This window comes from Balaenoptera ricei, chromosome 13 (assembly GCF_028023285.1).
Source record: "Balaenoptera ricei isolate mBalRic1 chromosome 13, mBalRic1.hap2, whole genome shotgun sequence".
In the NCBI taxonomy this organism is placed as follows: domain Eukaryota; kingdom Metazoa; phylum Chordata; class Mammalia; order Artiodactyla; family Balaenopteridae; genus Balaenoptera; species Balaenoptera ricei.
The window spans coordinates 89,997,343-90,015,254 of record NC_082651.1 but is presented as its reverse complement, the minus strand read 5'-3'; the positions used below and the strand labels follow the sequence as shown (position 1 = coordinate 90,015,254).

Genomic DNA, 17,912 nt, shown 5'->3' with positions numbered 1-17,912 from the left:
AAAATTTTTAGATGAGTTCTTAGTTGCATATCTGTATGGCAAATTATTACTTATTCTAAGTATTAAAATGGAAGTATAAAATTTATGGCAACTAAGAATAGTAAGCAAATATTTGAGAAGTTTGCCCCAATTATTTAGAGTGCGTAGTTGCTTTTGACCTCCTGACTACACTATTTTTAATGCTATATCCCACACTCCTCCTTTAATGCATGTGACTAGGATAGAATCCAGACACACAGACTCCACAATTTGAAAGTGGTGGCTTCGTTTATATAAAAGAGGCTAGATCTAGGGATACCTTCCAAAATAAGTAGCACAAAGACAATTACATGGGGTCAAACATTCTTTGAGAAATTCTTTTCTGGCTTCCTATAGTGGGGCCAGAGAATACAGACTTTCTATAATGTCCCACGTAATTTAAAATGCTACATGACCCAGCAATCCCACTACCGGGCATACACCCTGAGAAAACCATAATTCAAAAAGAGTCATGTACCAAAATGTTCATTGCAGCTCTATTTACAATAGCCAGGACATGGAAGCAACCTAAATGTCCATCATCGGATGAATGGATAAAGAAGATGTGGCACATATATACAATGGAATATTACTCAGCCATAAAAAGAAACGAAATGGAGTTATTTGTAGTGAGGTGGATGGAGTTAGAGTCTGTCATACAGAGTGAAGTAAGTCAGAAAGAGAAAAACAAATACAGTATGCTAACACATATATATGGAATCTAAGGAAAAAAAAAAAAAAAGGTCATGAAGAACCTAGTGGCAAGACGGGAATAAAGACACAGACCTACTAGAGAATGGACTTGAGGATATGGGGAGGGGGAAGGGTAAGATGTGACAAAGTGAGAGAGTGGCATGGACATATATACACTACCAAACGTAAAATAGATAGCTAGTGGGAAGCAACCGCATAGCACAGGGAGATCAGCTCTGTGCTTTGTGACCACCTAGAGGGGTGGGAGAGGGAGGGAGGGAGATGCAAGAGGGAAGAGATATGGGAACATATGTATATGTATAACTGATTCACTTTGTTATAAAGCAGAAACTAACACACCATTGTAAAGCAATTATACTCCAATAAAGATGTTAAAAAAAATGCTATATGAATTTTAAAAAGGAACCAGTGGAGTGAAAAGAGAAGGTAAATATTTGTCACTGAAAATAAAATTCCTAATTATCACCATAAGAAAATAATGTGGCTGTCTGGGGGAAAAAAAAAAAAGCTAAAGTAATGGCTTTAGTCAGTAAAATCAATTTAATTTTCAACACTTTGGCAAAGACTATCTTTAACTTCAAAATAAGTTATTTTGTTTTCCAATGACAACAGATCAAAATATCATCAAAAGAAACGAAGCAGCTAATTCTCCTAATGACTAACATGCAAAGAGTTAAGATACTTACGGATATAGTAAGAGTTTCATTCTTGTGGTCAAAATTCATTTTTCCACAATAGGCCCGCTGGGATAATAAGTTGTCAAAGTACAATTTGCATCGTAAAGTCAAACACCTTGAAGAAAGAAATTGGGCACACTAAAAAGATTACAGAGATACAGAACTGTATATTCAGCATGATCTTTACACCAGCATGTAAGGCCAGATGAAAATATGCCAAGATGTTAACACTGGTGCCCATTTAATAGGTAAAATTCTAGATGATTTTTGCCTGTGTCTTTATATTTCATTCATGTCTCCACATTTTTACCACTTCATTTCCTTTTTTAATAAACAAACATCGATAAAATGAATAAAGATATCATCCCACATATAATGAAACCCATTATATTACAGCCAGTCCATATGAATGTATCAATCATTCAACTAATTTATATATCACCCTAATACAGAAGACATGAATCTTGTCCTTGAGAGAATTAAACTCTAGTAGTGTTAAGATAATGGTAAACTGCCTATTCATTTGCTTGTCTCCTCCTAACTTTACAGTAGCAAAAAGGGCAAAGGCAATCTCTTAATCATGCTGTATCTGTAATACCTTACGCACTGTCTAGCACAACGTGAACTTCACTTATTTGTCATATGGCATTCTGCTGTAAGGAAGAGCTTTCCCTTCTTCCTCATTTATTTACTTGCCACCTTTCTATTTATAAGGATGCAGTCACAGGTTCTTATTTTATTCATTGGGTTATCATCCATTACTGTTCCTACTTATTTTGGTCTTCAAATTGTCCCAGATTTTGCCAATGGAGTCCCTTCAAGCTGCCTATGTCCTTTTATCATGACTCCACATTTTTGGGGGGCACTTCCTTACTTTCTGGCATAGCAAGAGGCTCATCTATACTTTCCCTGCTCTGCTCCGGTATCATCAGCCATTTCTCAAAGGAGCCTTGATTCCTTTTGTTGGGGAATGGTATTTAGAAAATAAGATCTAGGTGACAAGTGACTGGCTATTTTTCTTAGCATCTTTGCTCCTTAATGAGTCTAAGGCTCCTTTCTTCAGAATAACTATCGTTTTATTCTTTTCCCTCCCGATTCCCTTCCTAAACTGTATTAAATCTCCACATTAGAAAATACTGAATAGTCTGAGTTTTCTTTTGCTGCCACAACTATTGCTAGCTGGTTTTCAGAATTTTCCGTTAACTTTTCTTTCTTTCAATACTCATATGTATTCTTCAATTGCTTCCACTCATGGGATGACTAAAAGAGACTGTCCTCATAAAATGGCAAGGTTCTCCAGTGTAAAGAGATAAACAATTTTAAAAATTTGACCATTTTTATTGTCCTCCCAAGATTGGATAAACAATATAAAACATGTCAGTGGTGAAGAAACATATCAAGATAATAAACTAAATAAGACCAATACCTTTACAGAAAATATTCTAAAATTTTCTGAATAACAATACGAAAACGAACCCTACTGCTTCTGGAGAAGACACAGTAATAGGCATTAGATTTACTCTTCTGCGTGAAACAACTAGAAAACTGGACAAAATCTATGAAGCAAGAGTTTTTGGACTCTGGACATCAGACGTCGCATTCAGTTCCAGTCAAAACAATCTCTGAAAGATGGGAAACAAACAAATTGAGCCCCGTGAATGCCCCAAATGACTTTTATGTTGAGAGTAAAGGGGAGTGGAAACCCAAGCAGAGTCCAGAAGTCTTCCTGTTTAGGAGTCTGGGGTGGCCAAGGCACCTCCGGTTCACGAAGCAGAGTGTGGGAAAGAGGGCAGCACAGAGCGAGCTCTAGGGGACCACAGAGGCGGGTGGGAGAGCCTCAGGCTGAGTACCCTCCTCATCAGTGTCAGTGTGAGGATACTGCCCGAGGCTGGTGAGAGAAACACCCAACAGAAGCAGAAACAACCCCCGAGGTCACCCAGAGCCAGGAATAGTTCATATTCCCAAAGGCACGAGTGGAATAACCTCACAACATATCAGTAGAGGACCCAGAAGAACACAGCTTCACAGGTAGGAAAAAAATCAGTCCTCCACCAAAGCCTGCTCTGGTCCCACCTAACAAAACTGCAAGGCAGCCTCAGAAGGATAAAATTAAAAACTCTTCAAGTCAAGTCCTAATAACATGCATATAAAACTGAAATACACATTTCAAAAACTAAGCTATAGTTTAGTTAAGGAATATGGTCCAACATGCAAAGCCTGTTTCTCATTACGGCTTTATTTGAATTTCCCCATACGTACTAGAGCTAAATTAAAAAAAAATTTCTACAGTCTTAAGATTATAGTTTTTGGTATAAGTACAGTTAAAACGCGTGTTACTGAGGGAATGCCATGGGGAAAACAGAGGTTAGGCGGAAAGACAAGGGCTGCCTTGGATCCAAGTATATCAAAGGGCAACCCTACCCTATAAACTGTCCTTTATTTCTGCTGTTTGTGATTTTAGCTGAGGTTAACTTATCTCTGTCAATCTGCACATTTCTGGGTATATTAATGACATCCAGTTTTGCCGATCCTGTACTCATTCATTCAACCAATATATATCAAGTTTCTACTATATTTCAGGCACAGTAGTAGGTACTGGGGATACAGCAGCAAACAAAACATAGATTCTGCATCCATGGAGCTACACCATTCTAGTAGATCATGGTAATCAACTGAGAAACTGCCTTAACATGTCCCATCAAAACTCGTATGCCTTAAGAACATGCAATGTCCAAGAGTGAAATAGTCTGTTAACAGAACCAATGAGCTTCCAAATGACCCATTTAAGCATACACTGAACAGCCATCTATAAGTTATACAGTAAAGCATATCTAATGCAGTTTAAGTTTAAAAAGCTCACTATAAAAGTCCCTTCAAATCCAGGATCCCAAGCACTACCACCATTTCTTTTCTGATTAAATCATGCAAGTTCTTTTAATTTAATTTTATTATTTATAAGGGAGAATGTGAAAACAAAGAAAAAACAAAAATGTACAATATGTGGTAATATTCTTTAATGCACTTACCTTCTAAATTGTTGATATGTTTTATATCTATGGGTCATTATTTCTTCCAGTAATTTAATAAACCTTTTTAAAGTCCTTACTTTGTTATCCAGATCAAGATAGGTTTCTCTTGCTTCTTGATATTGCCTATTTTATGAAAAAAATGTTAAGTAAATAAATGCCATTCAATGAAACATAAAGTAAAATCTCAGATATATTTAATAGGAAGAACAGGGAGCGCAGGGAGCACTGAGAGGGCCCAGCAGTAGCAGGTTTCATAAATCTCCAGACAAATACACTGCCAGAATGCGAGCATGCAGCCCTGACTGGGGAGAGCTGTTAGCAGGGCTGGGCAGAAACAAAGTGCAAGCCCTAGAGAAGGCAGAGAAAGTAAGTGAAGAAAGTGCCCAAGTGGGGCCCAGAGTGGCTGATCGTAAGAGAATACCAGCAAATACAGATCTTCTAGCAAGGAAGGGATCACACCAGAAGGCAAGAAATGTTCCCCTTAGTGACAGATGCCAGTGCAGGAACAGAAGAACACAGGTTGGGCATTAGGATCCCCCCAGCCCCAGCCTGAACAAGACAAGGTCAAAGAGGCCGGGAAGACACGGCTTCTCAGGGTGCTACTGTGGAGGCAACAGCTCATTGCTGTAGTGAGGGAGAGAAAGATCCTGACAAAGGATGAAGGGCGAACCCTGGCCAAGGCTCTCAGTGATCCGTCCCCCATCTTCCTTCAAATGTCCAGTCCCAGAAAATCCAACCAATTAAAAAACGAATAACAAAAAAAGCACAAACAAAGCACACATACAAAGATATTTATGGGGGGAAAAAAAGCGCTGGGAAAGAGCAGCAAAACTCTCTCTACAGACAAAGAAAACTTATTACAACAATGTCATCACAAAGCAGATTAAAACTGTAATTGAACACGATAAATTAAAACAAAAGAAAACAAAACAAGACACAAGTGCTACCAGGAAGGAATACCTCAAAGCAGAAATGAAAGAACTGCAGGAAAAGATAAATTAAAGAATTCAAAGCTAACAGATAGGTAAACAACAACAGGTTACAAACAGACAAGAGGAGGAGAAGCATGCACTTGCAGAACCCAAGGTGGGGCAAGGGAGTGTAGACAAAAAGCAAAAAAGCAAAGACATGAGACAAAATGAGATGATGCATAGGAACAAACAGACAACACAGAAAACATCAACAGACAAAGAGATGAGAAATCAGAAAAACAAACAAAACAGGAAAAAAACCCAGATAAAATGGTTAGACAAATTAACTAGAGAAGAAAAAATACATGCAACATATGTACAACTGAAGACCTCTAAAAAGAACACTAGACAACAGAACAGAAAATACTTAAAAGTAAAATACCAGAAAACTTTTAAGAAGTAAGACTTAAATCTATATATTTTTAAAAAAAGCACTGTGTATACCAAGGAAAGGATCACAGAATTTGACATTCTGGATAAGTTACAGAACGTAACAGATGAGCATCATGATACACAGATACTCAGGAGAACGGGGCTTTTATACCAGGCTAAACTCTTATCTTTCAAACTCAAAAGCTAGACACAAATAGTTTTGAACTTGCAAAAATACAAAAAATATTACTCCTATGGCCATTCTTAAGAAAACAATTAGAGGACCAATAACTTTTCAAATGGCTAAACAGCCGTTTGGAAAAAGATAAAATACATTCCTCACATCAAAAATATTCACAGAAAAAGAAATACAAATAAATGGTTCTTAAGACATGAAAAGATGTTAACCACATTTAATAGAAGTGAAATGCAAATTAAAATTACACTGAGGTGTATATATATATTTTTAGGAAATATATTTATCAGCAAAAAGAACCTAAGATAATCACACATTGTTTAGGCTGTGGGGAAACAGGCACTCATTGCTGATAGGAGTGAAAAAAAAAGGACAATCCCTAGAAAGGGGACTCTGCCAAAATGGAGTTTATCCTATTAAAAAAACAAAAACCAAAAACCCGAATTTATACAAAATAATGCATGTATAAAATTATTTGTTGTGTACCACCATTTATAATAGCAAAAAATCAAGTTAGAACTCAACTATCCATCAGTAGGAGATGATTAAATACTCTGAAACATAAAAACACAATGAGAAAATGCCTATGTACTGATATGGAAAGATCTACAAAATATATCATTAAATCAAAGAAAGCAACCTAAAACAGCTTAGTGTACCACTTTTTGTATCTGCAAGGATGAAAACACATACTCATATCATCTTGCCTTTGCATACAGAAACATGAAAGCATATTTAATAAATTAATTTAATAAAATAAAATAAAAGTGAAAAAATTCATTGTCTGCCCTTTCACATTATATTTTTAAAACATGTAAGGTATTACCTATTTTAAAGAAAAACTTGTTACTATTTTTGTTTCTTCCCCTTTTTCCCCAAAGTTTGTGAAAACAGAATTGAGATCACTCCTGTTCCCTGCCTTTTTTAATATGAAAAATTCTTCATAAAGTTTAATAGCTATAATTTTCTACTGTAATTCAATCATTATCATCCAGTTATGCAAAATTTCTAATTGTTTAGTGTTACACAAACTACTATGTATAAAATAAATAAGTTACAGGAATATATTGTACAGCACAGGGAATATAGCCAATATTTTATAATAACTATAAATGGACTACAATCTATAAAAATTCTGAATCACCATGTTGTACACCTGAAATATAATATTGTAAATCAACCATATCTCAACTAAAAAAACACTAATGCTGCAATAAACATCCAAGTATAAATTGTTTTTTTCATTTTGGATTATAACAACAAAATTACTTGGCCAAACTGAAATTTTTAAAGGCGTTTAACATAAACTACCTTAAAACTTTTCAGAAAGACTAATAATAACATCTAACATATTATGTATCCTATACATTGTTTATTATGGGTTATCTCATTTAATCTTCATAACAACTCTATAAGGTAAGTACTGTAATTATACCCATTTTACAGATGAGAAATTTGAGGTTCAGAGCGATTAGATAACTTTCCAAAGTCAGTTTAGTAGGTAACAGAATTGCAATTCAAACTGAGGTACTCTTGCTTCAGAACCCGCGCTCTAACTAAACTAGAGCTTCCATTTTCACAAGTAATATAAAAATATCCATTTCACTGAAATCTCACTGACATGAAATATGCGTTCTTTTCATCTTGATATATATGAAAATGGCTTCTAATTGTTTTGCTTTGCATTTCTTTGATTACTTCTGAAGCTGAATATCCTCATGTCTATATGAATCTTACAGGTATAAAAATGGCAATTATGTTAAAATGTCATTCTGTAATGAGTTCTGTAATAATTCCGAAGGAAAAAAGTTTATTATTAATAATACATGTATGAAAGGCTAGTTTAGCTATAACTATATGCCATAGCAACACTTTACCCAAATTTAAGATTTATATATAAATGTTATTTTTTGTCTATTATATATCTATGGATAATATCATAAAGTAGAAAAGCGAGCAATCACTTACCTCATTATTTCCTCTCGATCTCCATGACTAGCATGTTCTGCCTGTATCTTTTGTCTTAATCTATTAATTTCTTTGTCTAGAATTGATGCAGATTTTTTTACTTCTATCCGCTCTGGGCAGATTTGTCTTGCTTGTGACATTTTCTCCTAAGATAACAGATGTTTAACTTTAAAACTCTTCTTTGACATAACAATTCACTGTACTACTTGTGCCAAAATATGCAAAATAGAATTCTGAACTTATGTTTAAGAAATGTATTTTAATTACGTTTAATATCATTATTGTTCTAAGCTTTATATTGAGAATACGGTCCAGAGTTGTCATAATCTTCAAGAGAAAATTGCATTGGTGTACACAACTTTAATAATTTGTAAGAGCTCCATAACTTCCTAGTGAAACAAATTTCAAGTAGCAGTTATGAAAGGTTTGGCACCCAGGGTGCTGAGGTCAGACACAGCATTTTGTGTGTTTTAGGATGGATTCTGAACTTCAAGTAGTACTGAAAACACAAAGACCCTCGTGTTTGTAAAATATTAAACATAGTATTTATATTCACGACATTTGTAGTACAGTAAGTTTTAAACAAGCAGGGAAATGAATTACAGAGTTTAAATCATTTTCCTAAGCCATGTAAAAGCAAAGCTGGAATTCGTCTCTTTTAGGTTAAACCACGGTTGCCCTCAACTTACTCTCCTCTAAAAACAGGGCTGCTGCTTTCAGTTGTCAACAAAGGTTATCTAGTGAGTGGGAGCTGAACTGCAACCCAGCTTACAACCAAGTTACTCAGAGGCAGGGGAGCATTTTTCTGACATAAAGCTGTATGCACTTGCCAAGCTGGGCATTTAAGGAACTATTTCAGCAGAGGGAGTGCCATTTTCCAAATCACTCAGTGACACTACATGGGGATGCTGCAGTGCTGCCTAAAGTCCTCTTCATGTTGGTCTAAGAAGTCCCCACACTCTGAGAGTCCCTCAGTCTTTTCCTCTGTTGATTCACTGAAACAGCTGTTACTTCATACAAAACAGATAGTCATCAGACAACATGTCTATGTCTGGAAAAAATGACATTAGGAAAACACACTTTAATAATCATGACTAAGGGTATAAACAAAACATTAAAAAAAATGATGGATAACCTCTAGTTCTTTTTCTTTCATATCTAATTCTCGTTTCTTTTTATTTAAAGTAACCAAGTGTTCTTTTTGCTTGTCTTCATAATGCCGTTTCCCTCGTTTTTGGTTATCCACTTCGGAATCAGCAAGGTCCAATTCATCCTGTTTAAATAAAACCAAAATAATCTATAAAGATTGCTTTAAAAAATTATCAGCATAGGCATAAACTAATTGACAACTCAATAAAGTGGACAGGATTATGCTGCTTTAAGAGGCAAGTGTTATTAAGTTCATATCCATACGTTTCTGAAGAGAAATGAGGAGTTTCCCAAATTGAAAAGTCACATTATCATATTAAAGTTCTTGTCTGAAGTCTCCATACCTTATGGTGTTCTCAACTTTATTTTGGTAAACAAGGCGGTTTCCTGGGAAGCTACGATAGCCTGAAAAGGCTTAAAACAATGCAAGTGTTGTATATTACAGAGGTACCTGACAGAGGAAACCTGGTTTTAAAGAAAGGTGAATTGGGGTGGAGGAGGAAAAGATGTGAAGAAATTTAACATTGACTTATTTGGTCATCATTTCTGGAGGTGTAACCTCATAATTTTGAGAACAAAATATAATTGTAAAGAAGCTATCCCAAGATCACTTTAAAGGGAAACAGTAGTAAACTATAAGGTAAAGATGCATATTGTAATGCACAGCAACCACTGGGAAAAAACCAAAAAAACAAAAATTGTAGCTAAACAAACTAGTAGAGGACATTTTAAAAAGGAATACTAAAAATTACTTGGCTAATCCCAAAAGAAAGAAATAAAGAGAAGAAACACAAACAAGAACAAATAACAGCTAACCATTACTTTTTTTTTTTTTTTTTATAATACTCATATTTTTATTTATTTATTTATTTATTTATTTATGACTGTGTTGGGTCTTCGTTTCTGTGCGAGGGCTTTCTCTAGTTGTGGCAAGTGGGGACCACTCTTCATCGCGGTGCGCGGGCCTCTCACCATCGTGGCCTCTCTTGTTGCGGAGCACAGGCTCCAGACGCGCAGGCTCAGTAATTGTGGCTCACGGGCCCAGTTGCTCCGCGGCATGTGGGATCTTCCCAGGCCAGGGCTCGAACCCGTGTCCCCTGCATTGGCAGGCAGACCCTCAACCACTGCGCCACCAGGGAAGCCCACCATTACTTTTAAGATGAAATAACAAGTGCTTTCTTTTTAAGATTAAGTACAAGACAAGGACGTGCAGTCCCATTGCTTCTATTTAACATTTATTGGAGGTCCTGGATGGTTCAATTAAAATAAGGAAAGGAAATAAAAAGTATACAGATTGGACAGGAAGAATCAAATTGTATTTAAAAGAGAGATGACTGTGAATAAAGAAATTCCAAAGAAAAAGTTTTGAAATTAATAAGTGAGTTTAGAAAGGTCACTGGATACTAGGCCAATACAAAAATCAGTAATATTTCTACATAGAAGGAATAATTGAAAAATGAATTAAAAATCTACAACATTTACTATAGTACTAGGTACTTAACCAAGAGAAATGAAACCCTATCATACAAAAACCTACACTTAAAGGTTCAGAGCAGCTTTATTCATAACCACCAAAACTGAAACCATCCAAATGTCCTTTAATAGGTGCATGAATAAGCAAGCTGTGGTACTTCCATACAGTGGAATTATTACTCAGTAATAAAAAGGAATAAGCTATTGATCAGATAATGATAACATGAATAACTCTCAAATACACCATGCTAAATGAAAGAAGCCAGACTCAAAAGGTTACATATTATGATTCCACTTACGTGATATTATGTACAAGGCAAAACCATAGTGATAAAGAGCAGATCAGTGACTGCCAGAGATTAAGGGCGGGGGAGGTTTGGCTACGAAGGAGCCCTGTAAGGGAATCTGGGAAGGGGGGAGGGGGGAGGGATGTTAGAACTGTTCTGTATCTTGATTGTGGTGTTGGGTACACAACTTTATGCATTTGTCAAAACTCCTAAGCGTACACAAAAAAGAGTAAATTTTACCCTATTTAAAATTAAAAGATGATTTATTAAAAGTGCTATACTTAAAATAATGTAGATGAAAGAGAAGATCAAGAGCTCTGGAAAAATCCATCACTCAACTCTTCTAATTACTCAAACTACAGCTCTAATCACGATAAAGATGCCAACCCAGAAGACACATGAGAAAGGTTAAAAAAATTAATTCATGAAATGCAAATGGAAACAAAGCAGTGTTTCTAAATGTTAAACATATCACTTTGTACCTGTGATTTTCTGTTCATGTATAATTAAATTAGTAGACCGAATGTCAAGTACAGATTTTGATTATTTTGCCTAATAGTTTCATATATGAATGGCAACTAAAATATATTTTCCTTTGTTACTGGATTTTTCCCTTGTTATGGGAATCTGCCTTCTATTTGAGTACATGCGGTAAACAAATTTCTTTAAAGGAGGCATAGCCTGGTGAAAAGATTTTATTTAGAAGATGATATATATATATATATATATATATATATATATATATATATACACACACACATAGCCACCAATTGCAGCAGCTTTCTCAAATACTGATATACAGCTTGACTTCTGTATCATCAATTTGGATGTTTTAAAAAATAAACAGATTTCCAAACTCCACCTTTGGAGATTCTGTTTTAGTAGGTTGAGAATCCCTGAATCTCAATTTTTAAAATGGCTCTTGATTTAATAACCACCCAATTAAATTTTAGTCAGTTTGCTTTTTGAGCGTAGTACTGGACACACATACTACGATGATCATGTTCAGCCTCAAGAATCACAGTTACAAGGAAAAAGAAACGAACACAAACCAAAACAACAGCATCAAGGAAGACAGAATATTTGGAGATATCCCGAAAAGAAAAAGAACACGTGAAGTATCTAAAAATTGCAAGTATTTACCTCATATAAAAGAATAGATGTAGGCTATTTGCTGACCTAAGAATACAATTTACTGCATCTTGTTCGTACTGCTAAAAATAACTATCACCCAAGGTAGACACTTAATAATATACAGCTTTTATAGCAGAGTTCTATTAAAAATAAAAACATTGTTATATGGAGTATGGAGATACATCTGTTCCTTTACTTTGAGGAGAATGAAAGAAAATGGGTGCCATTTACATAGTAGGAGATACTACAGTTAGAAATTGGAATAGTTTATGAAACAGAATGGTTGAACACTAAACTTTCTAATCATTTTTGGTAGAAACTTTCAAAATAAATATGTCCACGTTTGCTTTAGGGAACCAAATCAGCTTTCTAGAGCCAAAGGGGTCAATTATATCAGGGCAGATCTGTGCTGCTTAATCTTTTCTCCTAGCAACTTTAGAAAGGGAAAGACGTGACTTATAAAATAGGATGAAAAGAATTTAATGTTCTTTTCTCCATGTTTATCATGGCTTTTGACTTGTCCTTATATATTTAATAAATTTATATCATAGGTATCATCAAATTTAAAACTAAAAAGAAACCAAGAGAGTATTTCTTTTAATTTCATTTTGTTGATGGTGAAACAGACTTAGAGATATTAAAGGCCAGTTAGTGACACTCATCCTGGTTTTGGGGTGAGGACTAGGTCGGATTAGATCTAAAATTAATTCTGATGTAGCCCTAAAAAGTTCAGCCTTTAAAAAAATACGCTGAGGTGCTAGAAGGGACAGAATCATTGAAAAATTTTATTCTCTTTGATGTCTAAATAACCAATTTTAGTTACCCGACAACATTGGATAAATTGCTACAGTATGTATTATAGCCACTTGCTTCATATAACTCTACATCAATTATGAGGTTTTAAAAAGCTATAGATCATTAGATCTTGGAATTTTCAAAAGCATAGTCAGCCTCAATCCAAATAAACACTCATTATCCCTATCAGAAACTGAGAGGCCCTCCTACTCCAAAATGCAGACCATCATTCTTGACGTAAGGTCATGCTCCCTGTACAAAAAATTTAATTTGTGACTAAAGCATTAAGTTTGCAGTGTAAATCAAAATAAACTGTTCAAAGGGAGAAAAATATTGAAATCTTATGCCAAGATTACAATGACTACATATTTGAACAGAGTATTCCACTCCTCACCACTCCTCTGACATAAAATGAACAAACATCCTGATAGCAAACAGATTATATTTAGAAGCTGCTAATATATCACAAAGACAGTTTCGGAGGAATTAAATTCTTTTGTTAGCCAAATATTCTTGGTTCTGTTGTTACTGATGGCTACTGGGATGTCATATTGCAAAGCAAAACCCTCTTGGCTACTGGCTGACTGCATGCGGGTTTACTGAAGGACTCATCTAGCTTTCACTTATTTGCAACCAAGGCAAGGAACTTAAGACCAAGAATTCATACTGCCTTCTGCCCATATGTTCTGCTCTTGAACTTATCTACGGACTCCCAATTCCAGGAGTTGCGTTAGCCTACACGTCCCTAAAAGAACAGAACACAGCTTATCCTTCATTTTTTGTTTTTAATTTTAAGCTATCTGGGACAATTTGGGTGAGAATTGTTTCTTTTCCTATATTGTTTTAGCATACTTTATCATTTTAAGTTTCCCTGCTCAATCCTTCACCCATTTAAAATTTTCTTTTATCTCATCTTTGTTTTAACTTCACTGCTCTAATTTCTGAGTTTTGAATTCTCTCTCTCCTATTCCTGACAATTTTCATACTTATTTTATTTCTTCTTATTCTATTTTCTTTTAAAAACTAATTTTGTCTTCTTTTTTATCTTGGACTTTTTGTGTTTTTAATTCTAATTTCCTGTAGTAACTGCTATTTGTCTTTTTCAACAGTATCCTTAATACTTTTTCCTTCCTCACAACTTTATTATTAAAATTTTATATTCTTCTTAATCAGTAATTTATCAGTCTATTTTCCCATTTTTTATTCTTATCTCAAATAGAAAAAAAGTAAACCACCTTGCATTACAACAGCAGGCAGGAATCACAGCTCTATGGAAAGCAGCTGTAGAGAGGCCACCGCAAACAGAGAAAAGCTGTTTCTGCTCAGCTCCTCCTCTAACTTCTTTTAATAAATTATGTTTTCTAAAATTGTCAATGGAGACAATTACAGTAAAGTTCATATGCACGCAAATTCTTTTCAATTTTTAAAATATCTAAATACATTTTGATTCAAAGGGGTAATTTTCCTGCAAAAAAAGGGGGTTATATCATCAATAAAACTTTCTCCTCTTAAAACATACTATTAATTGTTTTCAATGTCTTATAAATAAAATTTGAGGTTTCGAGAATTGAGCTATTCATAAAAATGAGAATGATAGTAAGCTACTTGACAACAAAGCTATTAAACATGGTGAAATTTACATAATTTAATTGTTAAATAACTTTATTTCCCTACTTTGGTTCCAAAAAGTATGTGCTTTAAAAAAAAAAAAAAAAAGCTAATTGAATTCTAGCTGGAATATAATGCAGATATGTTAATAAATGGGAATTGGGTAGCATTTTATTTCAAGTTGGCTTTTATATCAACTAATTCTTCAGCTATTGAGGAAAAGTGGGACAAGAGAACAGGTAAGCACAGAAACAGTATAGACAGATAAGATGTCCTGCCTCTAGTTCTAAAAGAAGAAAAAAATCTCACAAAATAAAAAGGTAACAAAAGCTGTAATCTTCTGGGGGGTCAGAAATTTGGCAATTTATTCTCCTTAAAGGTGTGAGCAGAGTGTCTAATTCTAATTGATCTAATGATGAAAAGTTGGTTTACAGCCCGGTTTTATACAGTTATATTTACATTTAGCCATAAATTCTGTTGAGGTAATATCTAGCCAGTATACCACATATATAAAACTGAAACATAAAAAATATATATAGTAGAGTAACAATAATACATACCTTAAGTGGATCTGCTAGCTCTGATAGCTGATGAATTTTCTGTTTAATTGCATCATACTTGTTTTCTGCTTCTATTTTCAGACTTTTAAAATGTTCCATATTTTCTTTTTGTTGTTCCATATTTTTCTCAACCATTTTCATTTTGATTTTATTTTCTTGAGCTTCGTCTTCCTGGCGACATTTACAGAGCATATAGAATTAATTAAAACACTTAAGTAATCAAACAGAAAAACAGTACAAACAATTCTAGAAGAGGAGAAACTATAGGCTACAAGTAAATCAGATTAAAGACAAATACAAATAACAAATTATGATATTTTCATACTCTTAATAGTAAATTAGGAGGTAGAAGAAATAGGTTCAAAAATATAAAAGGATTACATTTAGAAGACAAACTATATTGTGCTTGAGGTCATAAGCAAAAGGGGTAACTTTTATTCTATCTACTCACTTTTTCTTTCAAAATATAATGTATATACATATATATCTTATGCCAGACAATGTGTTAGACGCTGAGTAAACAAAAATAAACAAGACACAGTCCATACCTTTAAGAAATTTAGTCTATCAATAAAAGTAATGAAAGCAGAAAAACACTAAGTGGAAAACCAGATTACTAATAAAAAATGAAGACAAATTCTTATTAGAGTAAAGCTCCATCGGTGCAGGGACTTGATCTGTTTTGTTCACTGTTGTGTCCCTCAGCATTTAACATGATGCCTGGTCGAGGGTAGACAACTAGTAAATACTGATTCATTTTAACAAGACTCTGCAATCTATCTAATTCACTACTTATGGTAATCCAGGGAGCTAAGCTGAATGTCATAAAAAGATGTCTAAGAGAAATTAAAATAGAGTAACAAATATGCGGTGAATTAAAACCATTAACTTGGAAAAAAAAATAATGCAAAGAGACCAACTTCAACTGACTAAAAGATATCACTAATATTGATACTGATTAATTCTGAAAAAAACTATGCTAGGTAGTTTGGTTTGAAAGGGAACTATTTACATAATAAGCTCTGATAAAGTTTTATTTCATGTATCGACAGAAGAAGACAAAACCAATTACAATGTATGCAAGTTACATATACAAAATATTAAGGAACTTGAAGGCCATACACCAGGTAGTTTCTACCTTATTTGTAAATGGACATAGTAATCATAAAAAGTAGCCTCAAAAAAGGATTCTTTTATAAAGCTGAGAGTAGATACTCTTAACTTAAATGACAGATTTGTCCTTTAACATTACATTTAAATTGAGGAAAAGAATCTTACCAAGGTTGCAATATCTACAGACTGGTGTTCTTCTATAGTCTCAAGTTCCCGAATTTCAGAAATACTTTTTCTTATTTTCATCTTTTGAAAAAAAGTATTTAGATTTTAGTAAATAGAAATAAATGAAAAATAAAAACAAAAACCCTGGGGAAGGATGTATTAATCAACAAAGTTCTACTCTGCTTTATGTTACAGAAGGATTCCATAGTTAATGAAAGAGACACATTAGTATTAAATGAACCAAAGAAAAGTATGTATAAAGTCTGCCTTGATCACCATTATTGCTAATCCACTCTCATGCAAAGCAGATATAAGTACTCCACCTTAGCATTTAAAATGATGACAGTGTTGAGTCCACAGAGAAAGTACTTTCCTGAAACATCCAGTCTCAGTTATGGAAAGATTACTCCAGTGGTTCTTTTTTTTTTTTTTTTTTAATTATTTATTTATTTATTTATTTATTTTTGGCTGTGTTGGGTCTTCGTTTCTGTGCATGGGCTTTCTCAAGTTGTGGCAAGTGGGGGCCACTCTTCATCGCGGTGCGCGGGCCTCTCACTGTCGTGGCCTCTCTTGTTGAGGAGCACAAGCTCCAGAAGCGCGGGCTCAGTAGTTGTGGCTCACGGGCCTAGTTGCTCCGTGGCATGTGGGATCTTCCCAGACCAGGGCTCGAACCCGTGTCCCCTGCATTGGCAGGCAGATTCTCAACCACTGCGCCACCAGGGAAGCCCACTCCAGTGGTTCTTAAAGTCCAATCCCACTATCTCCTGGGTGTCTCTGAGACTCTTTCAGAGGGTCCATGAAGTCAACACTATTTTCATAAAAACACTAAGGCATTATTATTTATTTATTTATTTAAAAGCTTTTTTTTTTTGCTGGTAAGATAATAACTTTAATGGAAGATATAAGACAAAAAAATTAGATAAGATTTGGTACAGTATAAGACACCAGCAGGGTACAGTGCCAAATTAAGAACAGAAAAAAGGTCTTTAGAAGATAGCAGGTTCTAATATATATATGTATAACTGTTTCAATTTGTGTACACCTGAAACTAACACATATTGTAAATCAACTATACTCCAATAAAAATTTTTTAAAAAAAGGATAGTAGGTTCTAGCTATTTATCAAACTATATAAACTTATAAGTAAAGCATTACCAAATTAGTGTACCAGAGGTACCAAATTAGTGTACCAGAGGTACCAAATTAGTATACCAAAGGAATGGGACTTAGAAAGACTGCATTTCTTTTTTGAAATTCAAAGCATCTCTAGGAACTAGAAAAGTTATTTTACAGATGACTACACTAAAATTTTAAACAACAACAAATGACCTACTAAGGCAACGTAGATATGTTTCAAGGCTAGAGAAACTATCCCCATACTTTCCTGGCATCACTCTAAACATAAGAATCGCAGTATGCTAAAACCTCAAAGCTAATATATTAAACATATTTGATATTTGGGGCTTTCTGAAATTATTTTTACAATTTTACTTTACAAGTGGGAAATGCACTTTTAACTTTTTAATGACATTTTCCTCCTAGAGATAGAATTTAGACATTTATATCTTTTCAGAGCAAAAAAAGTCATCAAAATAGGAGACTAGCATAGTACCAGCCTACAGATAATGGTTACACATGCATGTGTCTTTATTACTCTCCAAACCATTAGGAATTTATTTCAAA

At 34.4% G+C, this 17,912-nt stretch overlaps 1 protein-coding gene across 1 annotated transcript in view; it reads right to left on the bottom strand.

Moving 5' to 3' along the window:
* SMC6 (structural maintenance of chromosomes 6) overlaps positions 1-17,912 on the bottom strand; it is a 78,316-nt gene that overhangs the window by 8,587 nt on the left and 51,817 nt on the right. Inside the window, exons 19-24 of the mRNA XM_059942172.1 lie at positions 16,230-16,310; positions 14,952-15,122; positions 9,081-9,218; positions 7,946-8,091; positions 4,436-4,561; positions 1,419-1,524 (exon numbers count right to left, since the gene is read on the bottom strand). Coding sequence (XP_059798155.1) covers positions 1,419-1,524; positions 4,436-4,561; positions 7,946-8,091; positions 9,081-9,218; positions 14,952-15,122; positions 16,230-16,310 — 768 coding nt within the window. The remainder of the gene's footprint in view (positions 1-1,418; positions 1,525-4,435; positions 4,562-7,945; positions 8,092-9,080; positions 9,219-14,951; positions 15,123-16,229; positions 16,311-17,912) is intronic.